At 46.7% G+C, this 16,065-nt stretch overlaps 2 protein-coding genes and 1 long non-coding RNA gene across 3 annotated transcripts in view; 1 reads left to right on the plus strand and 2 right to left on the minus strand.

The window, feature by feature from the left end:
- Window positions 1-8,616, minus strand: part of LOC119398838 (N-fatty-acyl-amino acid synthase/hydrolase PM20D1) — a 33,954-nt gene extending 25,338 nt beyond the window's left edge. Inside the window, exons 1-5 of the mRNA XM_037665655.2 lie at window positions 8,431-8,616; window positions 6,855-6,990; window positions 5,071-5,303; window positions 4,388-4,611; window positions 2,677-2,796 (exon numbers count right to left, since the gene is read on the minus strand). Of these exons, the coding sequence (XP_037521583.1) occupies window positions 2,677-2,796; window positions 4,388-4,611; window positions 5,071-5,303; window positions 6,855-6,990; window positions 8,431-8,616 (899 nt within the window). The remainder of the gene's footprint in view (window positions 1-2,676; window positions 2,797-4,387; window positions 4,612-5,070; window positions 5,304-6,854; window positions 6,991-8,430) is intronic.
- Window positions 1-16,065, minus strand: part of LOC119399593 (mitochondrial thiamine pyrophosphate carrier) — a 173,542-nt gene that overhangs the window by 23,548 nt on the left and 133,929 nt on the right. The window lies entirely within an intron of this gene.
- LOC125759323 (uncharacterized) lies at window positions 12,862-14,509 on the plus strand. Its single transcript, XR_007416892.1, has 2 exons — window positions 12,862-13,094; window positions 14,339-14,509. It is a non-coding gene; the product is annotated as an uncharacterized LOC125759323 (long non-coding RNA).

Here is a 16,065-nt window from a genome sequence, read left to right on the forward strand (position 1 = left end):
TTCTTTCGCTAAAAGCATTCGTGCGGGAATGTTTGGGTGAATTTTGATGCTGGATACATTAGCGAAGTCGGCCGACCAGTGGCAAAAACATTTACGAAACAGTACTTCGAATTTGGCCCATGAAGTTAATGATATGTGTTATAGCGTTTCAACATTTTTGATAGCGTTGAACAACTGGTCAACGAAGTGGCCATCTAATTTCAGTCAGTTATTCTTCTAAAAACCACCTTTTTTTTGGTAGAAAAGTGACTGTGCTAGTGATAGTTGTTAGTCATTGTCATAGCAGAAACGAATAAGAGAATGCAAGCTATTCAGTCGGCGATACTTCGCGCCCCGAGTCGTACGTGCGGCATTAGCACGGTACAATATTTGAACTTTGTTATTTGTGCTAGTACAGCAATCCATGTGGCGGTATTCTACAGCTTAAGCTACAAATATTCAAGCGCCTAGTGCTCTATTGCATTACGATTGTATCCTAGGCGGGCGAGCTGCCGGGCTTCTTCGGCGGGCTAAAGGTAGAGCGCAACGTCCAGGTTATTCTCGTCACTGACGGCCGGCAACACGGCGTCCAGCGTCGTTGAGGGGCTTCCGTGAACTAGTTTGAACGGCGTCATAGTGCGCCGTTTCTTACACTGCCGTGTTAACCTCAGGTTATGTGCGGAAGATATTATGGCGTCCCACGTCATGTGTTCGACGTACAGTACATTGCCAGCATGTCGGCGAGGGTTTCATTTAGCCGCTCGGTGAGGCCATTCGCCTGCGGGTGATGTCCGTCGGTGACTTGTGTGTCTCTATTTCAAGATGGTTTGCGTTAGCTCTGCCGTAAAAGCCGTACCTCTGTCGGTGACGAGGACTTTTCGAGCGCCGCGACGCAGGAGGACGTTCTCAACAGGGCATGTATAACTGTCTGAAGGGAGACAAGAAAGTTCCAACATCGTCGATAAGCCATCGGCTCCGCCGATGTCTGCTGAAGCACGGCAGAATGACGGCATGCTCGGCCCAATGTTGCCGGTGAAAACTATCGGCTCGGCCGATGTCGGCGAAAGTACGGCAAAACGGTGGCAAACTCGGCCCAATGTAGCCGGTGAAAGCCATCGGCTAAGCCGATATCGGCGGAAGAACAGCAAAACGCCGGTAAACTCGGCCCAATATTGCCGGTGAAAGTAATCGGATAAGCCGATATCGGCGGGAAGACGGCAGAAGGCAGGATAACTCGGCCCAATGTTGCTGGTGAAAGACCAACATCGGCTGAAAGGCGGCAACATCGGCCCAATTTTGCCGGCAAAAGTCAACGGCTCCGCCGATATCGGCGCCAGGCTGGCAATGCTGGCCCGAGGTGGGGCCGCGCACAGCCGCCGTAAAACCAATATCGGCCCGACGTTGTGTGCTGCCTGGGCTTGTACTTTCGTGAACAAACGTTTGCGGCGTGCGAAAAAAAGAAATTATACGGACATGGCACTGTTTCCTGAGAAGGTTAGAGTCAAGTCCTCTATGCCGCTGGAGAATCACCCGCCGATTAAGACGCGAGGCAGCTAGCTGAGCTGTGAAGCAAGATGAACTGCTCGCCTCGTTTTTTCGGCTCTCGCGTCATGCTTGCAGTCTCTTTTTATGACATCGACTTGACAGGCGTATAAACCCTGCTGCGTGAACGCGGCTAGAAGATCGCACAAAGTCAGAAGGTGGTTACTTCAAGGTTGCAATTGCAAAGCATGTATTAGGTGCCAGTTATATTTAGCGGCTTAAATATATATCACCCTAATAAAGTGAAAAAACAAAGCAAACCTGCACAACGATGTCAAAGCTTGCTGACAATGCACAGACGTCCGTTCCGGCGTGATAAAGCAGATAATGTGCCGAGTTCAGCTGAATTGAACCAACCGCGTTACGCTAACGGTATAGCGCGAGTGTGAACGTTCAACAACGACGGGTAGGTCTCACGAACACGGGGAATGAAAACACACAGTTGTTTCACCTACAACCGTAACTGGACTTTCACAATGCGAGAAGACAGCAAGTAATCATTACTGAAGTCGCTGCGTGCATGCGCCGAGTTATAACGTTCTGATTCACGTAGTCGAAACGAATGGAAGCGATGAACTCAGACAGCCAAAATAGAAGGCGAGACAGCGCTGTCAGCTATCCAGGCCCGCCGACTTTATTTCTCGTGCGACACGCCCGGGAACCGACACAGTTTCACACGTGAATCGCGTGCCTTGGTGTTGTCTGCACTATTGTGGCAGGACACGACACCGCAATACTTCGGACTTCGCTAGCGCTTCCGCGGGGTCGCTTCTGGCAACGTGGAAATGCAGCTTCGCACAGCAAGCCTCTCGGTTCAGCGTGCCAAGCTGTCGGCATGGCGCCCCAGTTCCCCGTACCGACTGAGCAACGCGCGCTCGCGCGTGTTCCCGCTGCCGACAAACAGGCTGAGTCGGCTGCGCCTGCCCCAAGTTGCGCTAGAGCTTCCCTCCAGAGCCGCAGCGCGGCGCTTTCGTCGCGCCGTAAACTTGAGCCTGGGTTCCCTAAGGAGTCATAACGATAAAAAAGCTACAGAGCTTAAAAGGATGGTTGCTATTAGTGACTCCTTGAGGTACATATTTCCAGTTTCCTTTAAAGCGAAAATGTTAACTGAAGCACTCATAGATGACATAAAACAGTCAGCCCCGCAGTCCTCACTTGGATAGTGCCTCGGAGAGCGTAACAATCGCATTGTTGACAGGCGGAGTCGCTGAGTGGCCACTAATCCCTCGTGCCGTCACCTTAGCTGTAATGGAGCCTTTCTCCGTCACTGCGATCCTGTAACAAAGAAAGCGCCATGCGATTTTGCTTGGGATGGCATGGCATGTCGATAACAGAACAAGTGGGAGTGTTGCAGTTCGAAGTACTGTATTGAATTAAGACCCACGTGGTTGAAAGCTGAAAATGTTATGCAGTTTCCACGACGGCGGGAATAACAATTACAAAAGCATTGAAATTATTCTAAGCACTGCTCCGAATTCTGCGAAACGCTACTGAATGGATCAATTGGTTTCTGCGTGGTGGCAAGATGCGTGTTTGCCGCAAGCGCACATAAGCGAACGGCAATGGGAAACTGGCGGCTATAGCAAGGCAACAAGTTGAAGTACGTCGAAAAAAAAAAATGTTAGTATATTCCTTTACGACCTGTCCCAGTTCAGATAACAGCGTAATATTGCACGGCGTCTCTCACGTCTATGCAGCGCAAGCTGTACCGAAGAACTTAGGTGACGCATGTCTGTCGATGTAGAGTACTATATGGGGTCTAACGCAGTATTTCGATGGGTCGTTGTGTAAACAAAATAATTGGATAAATTGCGACGCTGTAGAAGTTATGAGCATCTTGATGTTATAAGACTCGCCATAGAGTTCGCGTGCTTTACTATGTTCTCATGATAAAGTGAATTTCAATTCGTACGCTGTAATTTGTGTCTGTGATGCAATAGGTAGAAACATGCGTTCCTCAGCGATTCTCAATGAAACACGCGTCCATTTTGGAAGCGTGATTGGCGTTGGGAGGTAACAATCGTGCACTTATCTGCTGATTCTACAGAGCGCACAAAATTTTAAAATATCTGCATAAGCGTGCGCAGGGTTCCCCTTCAGGGAGGGCGAAGGTTCGTCGCAGCGCCCCCCTCCATATTATGTCAATGTATGCGGCTGCCTTTGCGCCCCTCTTCTCGCCCCCCCACCTACAATGCATAGGGCTGACTTCGCCCCCCCCCCCTTCTCGCCCCCTTGGCCCCCCTCTGCGCACGCCTATGAATATCTGGACATCGAACTAGACTTTGTGCTTGCTTGAACTTGAGCTGCTTGAATTGAGCTTGCTTATGCTTCTGTCACTGTAAATGTGTTAACATGGGTATAACAAATATAGAAAATCAATTTTGGTCTAGTGATGAGAGCGTGAGGATAATCTGCTGCACTTAATTGTGTTATATATACAAATTTTTTAGTACTGCGATAGCGATAAGAACGACCTTTTGATTGTAAACCGTTCCACAAAGCACTTGCATCGTGTCGTTTCTGATAGAAATAATTAATGATACTTGTCTTTTCATCATCGTCATCATCATCAGCCTGTCTACGCCCACTGCAGGGCAAAGGCCTCTCCCATGTTCCGCCAATCAACCCGGTCCTGTGCTTTCTGCTGACACGTTATACCTACAAACTTCTTAATCTCCAGACGATACCCAAGTGCTTCCATGATACCCTGGGAATAGCAAAGTCAAAATTCTTTTACATAAAGTGAAAATCAGTTTGGGCTAAGCTTTTCAGTGTGTGGTTGTTTACTTCTCTAATACTGACATTACTGTTAGTGTTCCTGGTCTAACATTTTCCATGCACTTGATAGAAATGAGCGTACACTCACAAAGCCACAGGCCTCTGTATTCCAGGTAGAAATTTCTCCAGGACCATCATCCCCTCGTCCAATATAAATTCCACCTTCTGAACGCCTTTTGCACGCAGCGCACGTCGAATCGCACCTGCACCGTCCCGACCTGTAATTTCTTCGTCGTGGCCGAAAGCCAGAAAGATACCACGTCGAGGCAGGTCCCCTTGCTCCAGACGATACTCAAGTGCTTCCATGATACCCTGGGAATAGCAAAGTCATAATTCGTGCGCCATACTACAACATTCATACATTTCTATGCAACTCTCGATTCCGTGCGCGAAGCCATGAGAAAGAGAAATAACAATACTGTTGGCTTCGAGTAGTCTGAAAGAACTGACAAGCATTTTTACTTAAAAGCAGAGAACCTTATTAAATCCAAATTGACCAAATGAAAGCAGTAGGGACACCTCTATCCAGAAGTTAGAATTGAATAACCGGATGCTCTTATACCGTGTAGGTATCCTACATATAGCCTAAAAGCAGCCATGCAGCGCTGGTCATGTTTTTATACTACATGTGCCTTTCCGGTTCCACGTTGAGAATCTTTCATGCTGTTCAATATGAAAAAAGATGACCATGCACCGTCGGCATTTCTGACCTTCTTGTCAAAAATAAATAAATTAAGCACTTAACACAACACGGAATCAAAACATTCTCACCATGAGTATGTCCTTGGCATCGATGGCACCTCTGCCCCATATTTCCCCATCCACTACCTGTCCAGCAAATGGTGGATGGTGCCAGTTAGCCGCATTTGCTGGAACAACATCCATGTGTGCACACAGCATGTAAGGCGCGAGCTCGGTATCCGAACCCTGGACCTCGTAAAGGAGACTGTAGTTGGCCACCACCTGGCGCTTGACCAAGGGGGATGAGTGTATCTGCGGGAAGGCTGCAAGATTCGAGAGCATTGTGTGTGCGCCTTAGTTGGTAGCTGATTTCATTCAAATGCAATGAGTATTACCGATGACTGCTGTGATAATTATCGTCATCCTAATCATTGTCAAGCTAATTATGTCGTCTGGTTTGCGAACGCTTCTGCCGATGTATTTCAATTACCTTTTGCCTTGCGTTCGCTGATTCCTTTATATGCAGAGAAACTTAGAAAGGTATGCCGGTAAGTTACCAGTACGTAATGCCCTCCAGTACACACCGCATTCCGTCCTCCGGTACCGGTTTCCTCAATATAAGAGACCACTGCTTATTGGCTGTATGCTTTACACGTCCCGCCTAGTCACCTTTTTATCCCTAATGTGAATTCAAATACAAGCTACCTGTGCTTGTTTTTGTCACATTTTTCTTTGGTCGTGTCGCTTAATGTTAAGCCCATTACTTGATGGAATGCCGCAAAGCTCACCCAACTCTGTGCAATAATAATGGGTGTTTTACGAAACAGATAAGCACAGATGCGAAACCCACACTACAAATGCTTTGAAAATTTTAGTAATATATAATAATTGTTGGGGTTTAACGTCCCAAAACCACTATTTGATTGTGAGAGACGCCGTAGTAAAGGGCTCCAGAAATTTTGACTGGTGTTCTTTAACGTGCGCCTAAAGCTAAGTACACGGGCCTCAAGCAATCTCGCCTCCATCGAAAATGCGGCCGCCGCGGTCGGCACTTGATACCGCGACCTGCGGGTCAGCAGTCGAGAACCATAGCCACTAGACCACCGTGGCGGGTGCTTTGAAAATATTGGCGAGTTGGTGATAGTGCACTGCGCACACAATCCTTGGAAAGGGAGTAGGTACAGACCGACTGAAAGAGCCCTGACTGTCAACGATGGGTGACGGCGTGAGTTGAAAGCCATGACTGTTTCACTTGGTCTGTCTCCTCTTGTTGGTTTTGGTAGTATGCTCTGCGAGCACTATCAACACGCAACGTACTCTGCACTGAATGACACAACACTAGTACCCTGTTATAGATGGCTTCTTTTAGCGGGAACATTTCTTACCCACATTGTCCTTGCTACATTTCATGTCTTCATATAGTTAGTAAATCAGTACGCATAGTACGCATAGTTGTGCGTACAAGGGTCACTGTGGTCATCATGTTTTGGGAGTCTGCGAAGTGTTTAGTACACTTCAACTAGGCATCACAAAAGCCATCAAGAGACGATTCAATTCAATACATAGGTTGCCGAATACCATCAATAGAATTACGATCGTTTCTCGCTAATGCAAATAAGCAGCGCTGTCACAGAATGAACACCAAACGGTTTGTTAGTTGCGCAAGCAAGCAATAACATAGGCGTGCGCACGGGGGGGTGGGGTCAGGGGCGGCCGCCCCACACCCCTAGTCGCCTAAGAGGGGGGAGCAAAGTCTGCCCCATACATTGCCTTAATAGGGTGGGGGCCGCTGCGATGAACCTTCGACCCCCCCCCCCCCCCCTTAAGTTAAACAGTGCGCACGCCTAAGAGCAATAATGTATGCGGGTACGCACCTTTCTCGATAAAATGGATAAGATCCACTAGCGCTTCTCGGTTGTACTCGTGGGAACCCGTGCTGACAGTGGGAAACCGCAACGCTGCCGCCAGCCTGTCGGACAGACGACGCTCCTCATCTTTAATGGCCAACACCTGAATAAACCCGACAGAGCAAAACTTCCTGGATCGTTTTCCTTAAATGATTACTGACACCAATTTTAGAAAGTGACTTCACTATTTCACATAGATCCCCTGCATAGTGAGATGGCTTTGAACAAGTGGCAAGCTCTGAAAATGCCGATATTTTATTTTAACACTAAAGTCAATTTTCGCATGGCTCACATGCTGACATAGACATAGCATGAAGTCAGGCTACTTTATCGATTCTGGTGACTACACGCGCCAGTATGGCTATCTGCGACAATGTCAGGTACCAGAACATTCAGAATGACTGCTTTTGCGTTACCAACGGATTCACGCAGTGGAGCGAACATGGAAATGTCACAGTATCTTGCGCGAGCACATGACGAAAAGCGCTGCCATTTTGTGACGTCGCGGTACAGTAGAAACCGAGACTAGCTGCTGAAAACAAGTTATTTGATTATTCAAGGCGCACTCACGCACACCGGTACATGTTATAGGCTCTTGAGGGCTTGGTCTTTCATTTGACGCAAAAGAAAAATGGCAACTGAGCAATTTCGTACCCTTTGAAGTGGACGAAATCAGCTGAAACAGGATTGGCAAGGTGTCAGCCCACTGCGGTTCTAAATATCAGAATTCTTTTTATTTTCCGGCAATAGCTAAGACGAAAAAGTTTGCTTTCGTGCGACGTCATGTCCGGTACAATCGTGGACTTATCAGTTAATAACACTGAACGTAAGAACAAAAGTGGTTGCGATCGGACAGCAAAATACACAAACTCCAGCGCCCAAGATCTATAAAGAGCTCTGTACCACATTCCTGTATTGTTTTAGCGCAACTTAATTCGAGCGTGTATTTTTCCTCTCTTGATTATGTCCTTTTCCTTCATACTCACAATGAGTTGCACCAAAGCAACGCATCAAGAATACGATGCACCAATTCGCCCAATCAGCAGCAGCTTTCCGATCTGCGTGCTATGGTCTACAGCTGAAGCCCAACAATGCAACGTTGCAATATATTTTACTGCGGCGCACTATCGGAGCAGACGTTCGACATATCACGACTCGCAGTAAATGCTGAACGTGCAGTCTGAGTGACACTTGTCTAGGTCGGCCGGTCGGCCGCTTCAGGCGCAGATTTTTGCAAATATATGCACTGACCGACGCAGTACTTATAGCAGACATAGTCACGCCGCATGCTAGATCCTTGTGCTAAAATTCAAGCATACACGGAAGTTTGTAACTAAGGCGAGGTAGCACAGCTGCATACGGCGCCGATGTCCAGAGCTTTGTGCTCTACCGCTGTGGACAAGTGGCTTCAAACCGAACTACTGCCGGCTTACGCAGACGTGCGCAGAATGAAAACGATACACACTTTCCGTGCCTCAACGAACCTGACCCTGCTAGGTATCATTATTTTGGGAACGACCCAATAATCGCGTACGATTCTTACCTGTTCATCATCCGGCCAAGCACAAGGGAAATCTGTTGTCTGAACGAGTAGTGCTCGCACTACGACAACGATAAAGAGGCCCAGGAGGACCGAAGTGACCAGCAATGACGTCACGAAAAGCGCCCGCTTATCGCACCGTGTCATCTTCCGCGGGGTCTTGCCAAAGTTCGTTTTGGCACTAGTCATGGCGTTGCGAGGAAATATTAACCTCCTGCTGAGGGAGCTTTCTCGCTCAATGATAATGCCGCGAGGCTTAGTACGTCACTTCGATGGACATGTTATTCGCGAAGAGACGGTATAACCTCACTGCATGAACCACGACTGATGCGGAGGACCAAGTGAAACAACCGCTCACCGCGGCGACAGTGCGAGAGGTCGCGCACAAGGGAAGCGATACCTCGCAGATAAGCGTATCACTATAAACGATACTCAGCAGTTCACCGCCCGCAGTCGCCGGTTTTATCAAGTCTCCAGGTGAGCTTCGTGCATCCGCCTGTATACTCTGTACATGTACTCACGACAGTGGCCACGTGCTTATTTATAGTGGCAGTACTGCGATACGAACTGCCGCTATTGAGCGCCATATTTGATAGTTGACTAATACCCTTGTAACATAAGCAAGTTAACCGCATTTACGACCAACCACAGTTAAGCGCGTTGAATCACGGTTAGCGCCAACCACGGTTCGCCGATGTTACCCGGCGCACAAGCGTCCTCGGTTAAAGAGGACTTGCTGTGGCGTGAATGGCTCTGCGTCTGGCGGCAGTCCGGCGTTCAACTCGGCTGTTATTGCCGCGTCCACTTTCGCATTCCTTGAGGTGCTCCGTGGATGACGGAAATTGTTTCCCCAGAGTCTAATCAGGCTTTCCGTGGTTCGTGCTTTCCAATTCGTTCGCTTTTCACGAACGCTCGCCGTGTGCACACGTCCTCGACGGAGGCCGCCATTTTCTCGGTTAACTGCCAAACCGAGGTCGCCAAGCTCGGTTTGGTACAACAGCGGTTAACAGCATAACCGCAGTTTCGCATACCATGCAACATAAGCGAACCTCGGTTACACTAACCGAGGTTTAGGCTGTCTGTGTAACAAGGGTATAAATCGACCGGCATTTGACCGAATATGTGGCAACCAGGCTACTAGATGGCGTATTTGCTACAGATGCTCTGCAATACCGTTAAGGTTTCTTCATAACAGAGAGCCACACTTCGAACAAATTAGCAAATTAATTGCTCGCACTGTCTGTATGATGATTGCAGAACAGCACAAAATAAGCACGAAACAACAAAAAAAGGGAAAAACATATCAACAGTGCTTGTTTGCGTCCTTTTCTTAACCCCCTATCGCATGCTTATCAGAAAGACATATGGAAAAATTATTTTCTCAACCTTCATGATAAAATAGACGAAGCAGAACTTATGCAAAAATTTTCATATTTATTGTGACTGTACTAACGAAGATGCCGGTTTGTGACAAATATGGCACACGATGCAGATCGGCGAGCGATATTACTGCCATGATTCAAAAACAATATCTCACTGCGGTCTACTTAGCGTGACGTTAGGAACAAATCAAAACAATTGTTTCCGGTGTTCAGGCATAACCGAACATTGCACTTAGTATATCTGTCCGCCACTCCTATGTGCAAGATGGCCGCTTACACCTCTGCCTGTTCTCATGGTGCCGCGTTGCTATACTTGCCCACCCGAATTACCAACCCCTGACTTACAGTCGGGAGCGTAAGTTGCCGAAGAAATCGAAGAGCCTAATATACACTTGAATTGGTCAGACCTCACATAATTGTTTCATGTGCCCACGCCAATAATGCAACAAAAATTACAAGGTACTGTTCCTGGCACCTCAGACCTTCGTGAGGCATCTCAAAACCTACCACCACAACCTGAATCCTGCACAAACGAGCTGTGCTGCATCATCTCAGAGGCAATGATTCGTTTACGTTTGTATTGTGCAGCACTACACAGATGACAGTATATTGTGCATTTATTGACTGAAATGCATACTCTGCCAAATACGGCACATACTAATTTCCGGTTGTACACCATAGTGGGAAAATGATTTGAGAAAAGTAATAACGAGTAAAACATTTTAGGACCACGGCATCGATCAAAGTAATTATTTTCGTGCTTCTGTAGCGAAAAAAAAAAGTTGCCAGAAAAAAAAAGCAAACGCTGTTGTTTTCATGCCGGACTTGCACGTACGCTTTGAAATCTATGTCACGTCTGTTTTTGATAATTCTCCAGAGATGGCAGCACTTTTGTTACATTAAGTGTGGACAACTATGGGGATTACTTTGACAGTGTCACATTCTAAACTGGGGGTGCTATTCTGGACACTGTCAAATTCTGCCATCTTGTCAAATGCCGTAATGACGGCATTTTAAGCCAATCGGAGAGTCCGTAGCTGCTCTCCGTGCCAAACAGACTTAACCAATGGCGGAATTCGACAACATGGCGGAATTTGACAATGTCCAGAATAGGAGGCCGGGTCTCTTGCTACCGCAATAAAAATAATGTTGATCTGTATGTGCCAGGTATAGGATGCCATGGAATAGAGCCTTTACTGTTTCTTCGTCCTTTCCCGCTGTTCCGCAATGAACCACTGCCAACTGCTGCAGTTAGACAGCCTTATGCTGCATGCTTATATCAAACCCCTGGTAGTTCAGTTTGCTTTCATGTGAGTTGGAAAGTGTAAACAGGACGGCATTGACATTGAGGAGATTTGATTACCTTGAAACATGACGGCACGACAGCGTCAAATTTGCGAACGGTAAAGGAGAACGAAATGACATAGCGAAAACACGGTCGCGTTAGAAATAGCAAACACGATATATTAAAGCAGGAGAAATGTCGAGTGCAGAGTATACATTGAAGATGATCCAACGCACCTTAAACTCGCCACGGTGGTCTAGTGGTTCTGGCGCTCAACTGCTGACCCGCAGGTCGCGAGATCGAATCCCGGTCGCGGCGGCCACATTTTCGATGGAGGCGATGATTCCCGAGGCCCGTGTGCTTAGATTTAGGTGCACGTTAAAGAACCCCAGGTCGTCAAAATTTCCGGAGTCCTCCACTACGGCGCCTCTCATAATCATATCGTGGTTTTGGACGTTAAACCACAAAAATTATTATTAACGCCCTTTGAACACACAAAACATGCAGGATGCGCTGCCACATGATCTAGCGACGATTCAAAGTAACTAAAAAGACCCGGTCTTTGGCTGCTCTGCTTGAAGAATTATCACTCACGTGCTATATGAGGTATCTGTCGCTCTGAAATCAAAGTAATATGCAAATAAACGGCTAACTGTCAATTCAGTGTAACAAAGAAAGAACAATGTTGACTGCGTATTGTTACAAAGTTAGCATCGGGCAACCATGTACAGCTCCCTAGCAAAAATACCAATAGGATTTCCTATTGGTCCAATAGGAAATTGCTAATGGTTCTATAGGACATCTATTGGAGCTGTATTGGTTGTATAAGACTTCTATGGGTACCAATAGACACCAATAGCCACCACCTATTGGTGTCTTATTAGACCAATAGAAATTGTATTGGTCAAATAGGGGCTGCCTTTTGGTGTCTTATTGGACCAATAGGAGTTGTATTGGTCAAATCGGTGCTGCCTATCGGTGACTTATTGGGCCAATAGGAGTTGTATTGGTCAAATAAGTACTCCTATTGGTTTCTTAATGTACTAACAGAAGATGTATAAGGCCAACAGGAGTTTTATTGTTCAAACAGCTACCGCCTATTGGTAGCTGTTTATAACATCTTATGACTGATTGAGCGCGTCGGACCCGATCCCGATCAGATTTCTTGATCATGATTGGCTATATTATACGCAAGCTGCAGACGGGATTATTCACTTTTGATAAGTCTGATCCCGATTGAGCTTAATCGTACACCGTGAGACACCGTGTGCAGTTAGCAACTCACGCGACTAAAAGTTATATAAAAAGGCTGCGTGTCGACCACGGCGGTACGGTGTCTCCGTACATGCCGTGCGGTAAACGGGCACTATAGTAAAACACGCTAAAGAAGAACTTGCGAAGGAATCGACAACACAGACACCACAGAATATAATAAAGAAACCGCCATGAGATCACAACGGCATAGAACCAGCCAGGTGACAAACAACAACAAAAAAAAAAAGGTGAGACGGTGCGCGGCGTGGCGACGCTGCATGTGTGAACATTTTTTTTTACACGTTCCTTGGTTAATTAAGATAAGCTTTGGATAATATGTAAAGTTTATAACTATTTATGCTAAGCAATATAAGCAGTGCTGTAAAGATACAGGAGAAAGAATTGTGGATCTGCAAACGCGACCGACCGTGCATTTGGCGCGCACGGCCATCCGCGCTCGGCCGATATGAAGACAAGCCCAGCCTGCGGCCAAGCTAAGCCAAAACGTTGTGTCTGTCGCCATAGCGCGCGCTTTGTGTGATCTCGATGCTTCGCGTAAGCCTGCTTGCACGATGTTTGCTTTAGTGTGCTTCCGCGACGATAACGTGAAGACTGTGTTCAGCGTGCACCAGATGGAGACGTTCTGAACCATAAATGTCTTGGATTTCGACCGATTTCGACTCTACAAAGTGGCACCAAGAATAATGGCAAGACGAGCAACAAGGCACATGTGCTCCGATTGTTTGGTGAGTTGAGTGGGCATGGTAGTTACTCCTATTTAGTATTTATTTGATATCACCTTTTTTGTATTCAAACTTGGGACGAAGCTGAAAGGTCGGGAAAACAAGTCCCTCGTCCTTTGTCTCCGGTATTTGATGACAGCGAGACCAGCGACGCCTCGATTGCAAGTCCACACGCTCTCAGAAGTTGAATGATTGAGCGCATATATTATTGCAGTTTGTTTTTGTGTTTGTCAGTATGCACAAAAAAACGTAGCATAGATTAGAGGTAAAGGACAGGCGCCCTGCTCGTGAGTGTAGTTGGAGTCTCGCAAGCCCTTTGTAAGTATTTACAACGTGCGTGTTAAGCCGAAAACGCGTTTATCGCCTCATAGTAAAACGCTCTAGTCGATGCTGTTTGTGTGTTTTAGTGCGCGCCAATCGGCTTATCATACTTGTTCGACATAATGTCACAAGAACCACAGAAGGCCACATGATAATTCATTATACAAAATGTGCATAGCATATGTGCTGCACTGGTGCGATTTTTTATTTCATATTTTTTTTTATTTTTACATACTGCAGCCCAATTAGGGCTATCGCAGGAGTGGGTTTATTAATGTTGTTGGCTTAATTGCATTAACACAGAGCATGCAGCACGTGTGTTATATCCAACTCATTGCAGCCTGACTGCTGTGTTGGGCTTGCAACGATATGGAATCTAGCTGCCTTTACTACTGTCTTACATATTACCGTTGCCTCATCGTGAATCTACCCTAGCTTAATTTATTTCATGCCATCTTTAAGTTGAGATTTAGTGGCATGCTCTAGGTATGATAGTCGCACCAACATCGTGAAAAAGAGCACGTCACAGACAGTAAGTGATTATTGAGTTTGCTGTAATTTAAGGACGAGTTTGCAGTTCATTCTTGGGTACAGCTCAAAAAACACAGGACGCAAGCGTGTAAACGGGATAAGGTGCTGCTTAATTTTAAAAAAAAAATTTGCCCCTTTCTTTTCCTTCCTTTTTTTGCCGCAAAATTTTGCCGATATACTGTTTTCTTCCACGCAATAAGCCACAGTTGGGTGTGTAATATTTCACTCAGTTTTTTGCTATGGTTCAGCTCCTGCAACATTGTGACCATGTGCAGTGAATTAAGGTCTAGATAATTTCTCACTGTGCCGCCTACTTTCTATACATTGCTTCGAAGGTAAACTTTAATTAAACATGTGTTACTGTTTTCTGATTTCATGGCTCTGTTTATTTACAGAATCTTTCAGGCACTTCCTCGAGTGCGGATGAGGCAGTCCAGAAGAAATTGACACAAGACATAGTTGCCTTGGCAAAATAGTCGCCCGCAAGGTCGCCAACATCATCAAGGGCCATAAGAAGCACTTGTAGTTTTGATTATGAGAATATATTTGAACATATGCCTCATTCATCCACTGTGATTATCATTGCAGGGGCGCTGCCACAGTGTGGGCCTTCTGCATGACGAAAAGACACCCATAAAACACTTGCGCAAGACTAATTCTAATGGGGCTGAGAAGTGGGCAAATACAAAACTAATACAATGCCAGCAGACAAATACAGAACCAATAGGCCAATATAATTCCAATTGGCTAATAGAGAACCAATACACCAATATAGGTCCATTAGGCTGATATAGAACCAATAGACCAATAGCCAAATACAGTTCCAATAGACCTATAGAACCAATAGACCAATGGGTGTCAATAACCCAATAGGCTATTGGTTTTTTATTGGGAATTTTTGCTAGGGTAGTGTATGCTATTGCGGTAAACCCGGACCAGAGAAAGATGCAGTCCATATATGCCAGGCGCGCAAAAGTGAGCAGCATGTGCTGACACTCAGGCTTCAGAATGTCTGCAGAATCATTTTTGACACGAAAGCCACAGGATGTGTGCAGAACGCCCACACACTCAGTACACAAGAGTGAAGGTCGAGTCTGCAGAAAGGCTGAACTATTATTATTATTATATTTCTTTTGCACGCGGCGCCACCACTTCCAGCCTGCCCGCGCGGAAAAGAGCTATGAGGCCGGTGCGCACTAGAGTTACTGTATATAGCATATACAGTAACTCTAGTGCGCACTATAGCGCACGACCCGTTGCTAAATCACGAGCTGGCATGCCGCGCCGGGCTGTGTTGGGCGTTGCGCGTGGTTTCCCAAATGTGGTACAGTTGAAATATACTATACAGAGAAGGGCAGCACTAAACTGTCACCTTTGCACATGCACACGCAGCATTACGGCAGCAAGTGTGCGCGGTCGGTGTGAGATCAGTTGTCATTTGTGCACGCGTGACTGCACACTGTTCACAAAGCGAGTGCTTATTAAAACGGAGGATCCCAGCGTCCCTCGATCTGCCGCTGGAATGCCGTGCGCATCCATAAAGCAGGTGAGAGCGTGACGAGCTAGGAAAAGTTTATCATGTTAGCAACGAAATCCACGTCCTAGCAATCTCTTCTACAGAGCGACAAAGCCGGGCAAAGCTTGCGTGACGGGGGTCACACCAGAGTGCGCCCCGCTCGCCGCTGTTACCGGTTGCGATTGCTCACATTTAGTGCGGCCGCGACGTATTTCGCAAGGTTGCCGCCTCGAGTCTGACGCGGTGCTTGCGGTGGCTGCCAAATTTCGTGATCATTCGTATCGTTTCAGGGCCGCACAATGTCGCAGTGACGCCTGCACTTTCCTGCTGCATATCAAGCCCGTGCCCAACAGCGGCTCAGCGAGTCTTCCCCATTACAGCGCTGTCACATCGACTGGTCCTCGAGGAATAGTGCGCCACTGACTTTTCTACGTTATTTGCAAACCGTAAATACCAGCTCTAAATTTGCAGAATCTGAATATAAAAAATGCGGCATAGCCAACTTCCCGGAGCCTGCTTCGCATATAACATCGGTTCCCACAGTGCCTGGGGTCTGCCAGTTTTTATGCTTAGGACTCTGCGGCAGGAAAAGCTGTAGCTCGGTCA

This window comes from Rhipicephalus sanguineus, chromosome 7 (genome assembly GCF_013339695.2).
Source record: "Rhipicephalus sanguineus isolate Rsan-2018 chromosome 7, BIME_Rsan_1.4, whole genome shotgun sequence".
NCBI classification, from domain to species: domain Eukaryota; kingdom Metazoa; phylum Arthropoda; class Arachnida; order Ixodida; family Ixodidae; genus Rhipicephalus; species Rhipicephalus sanguineus.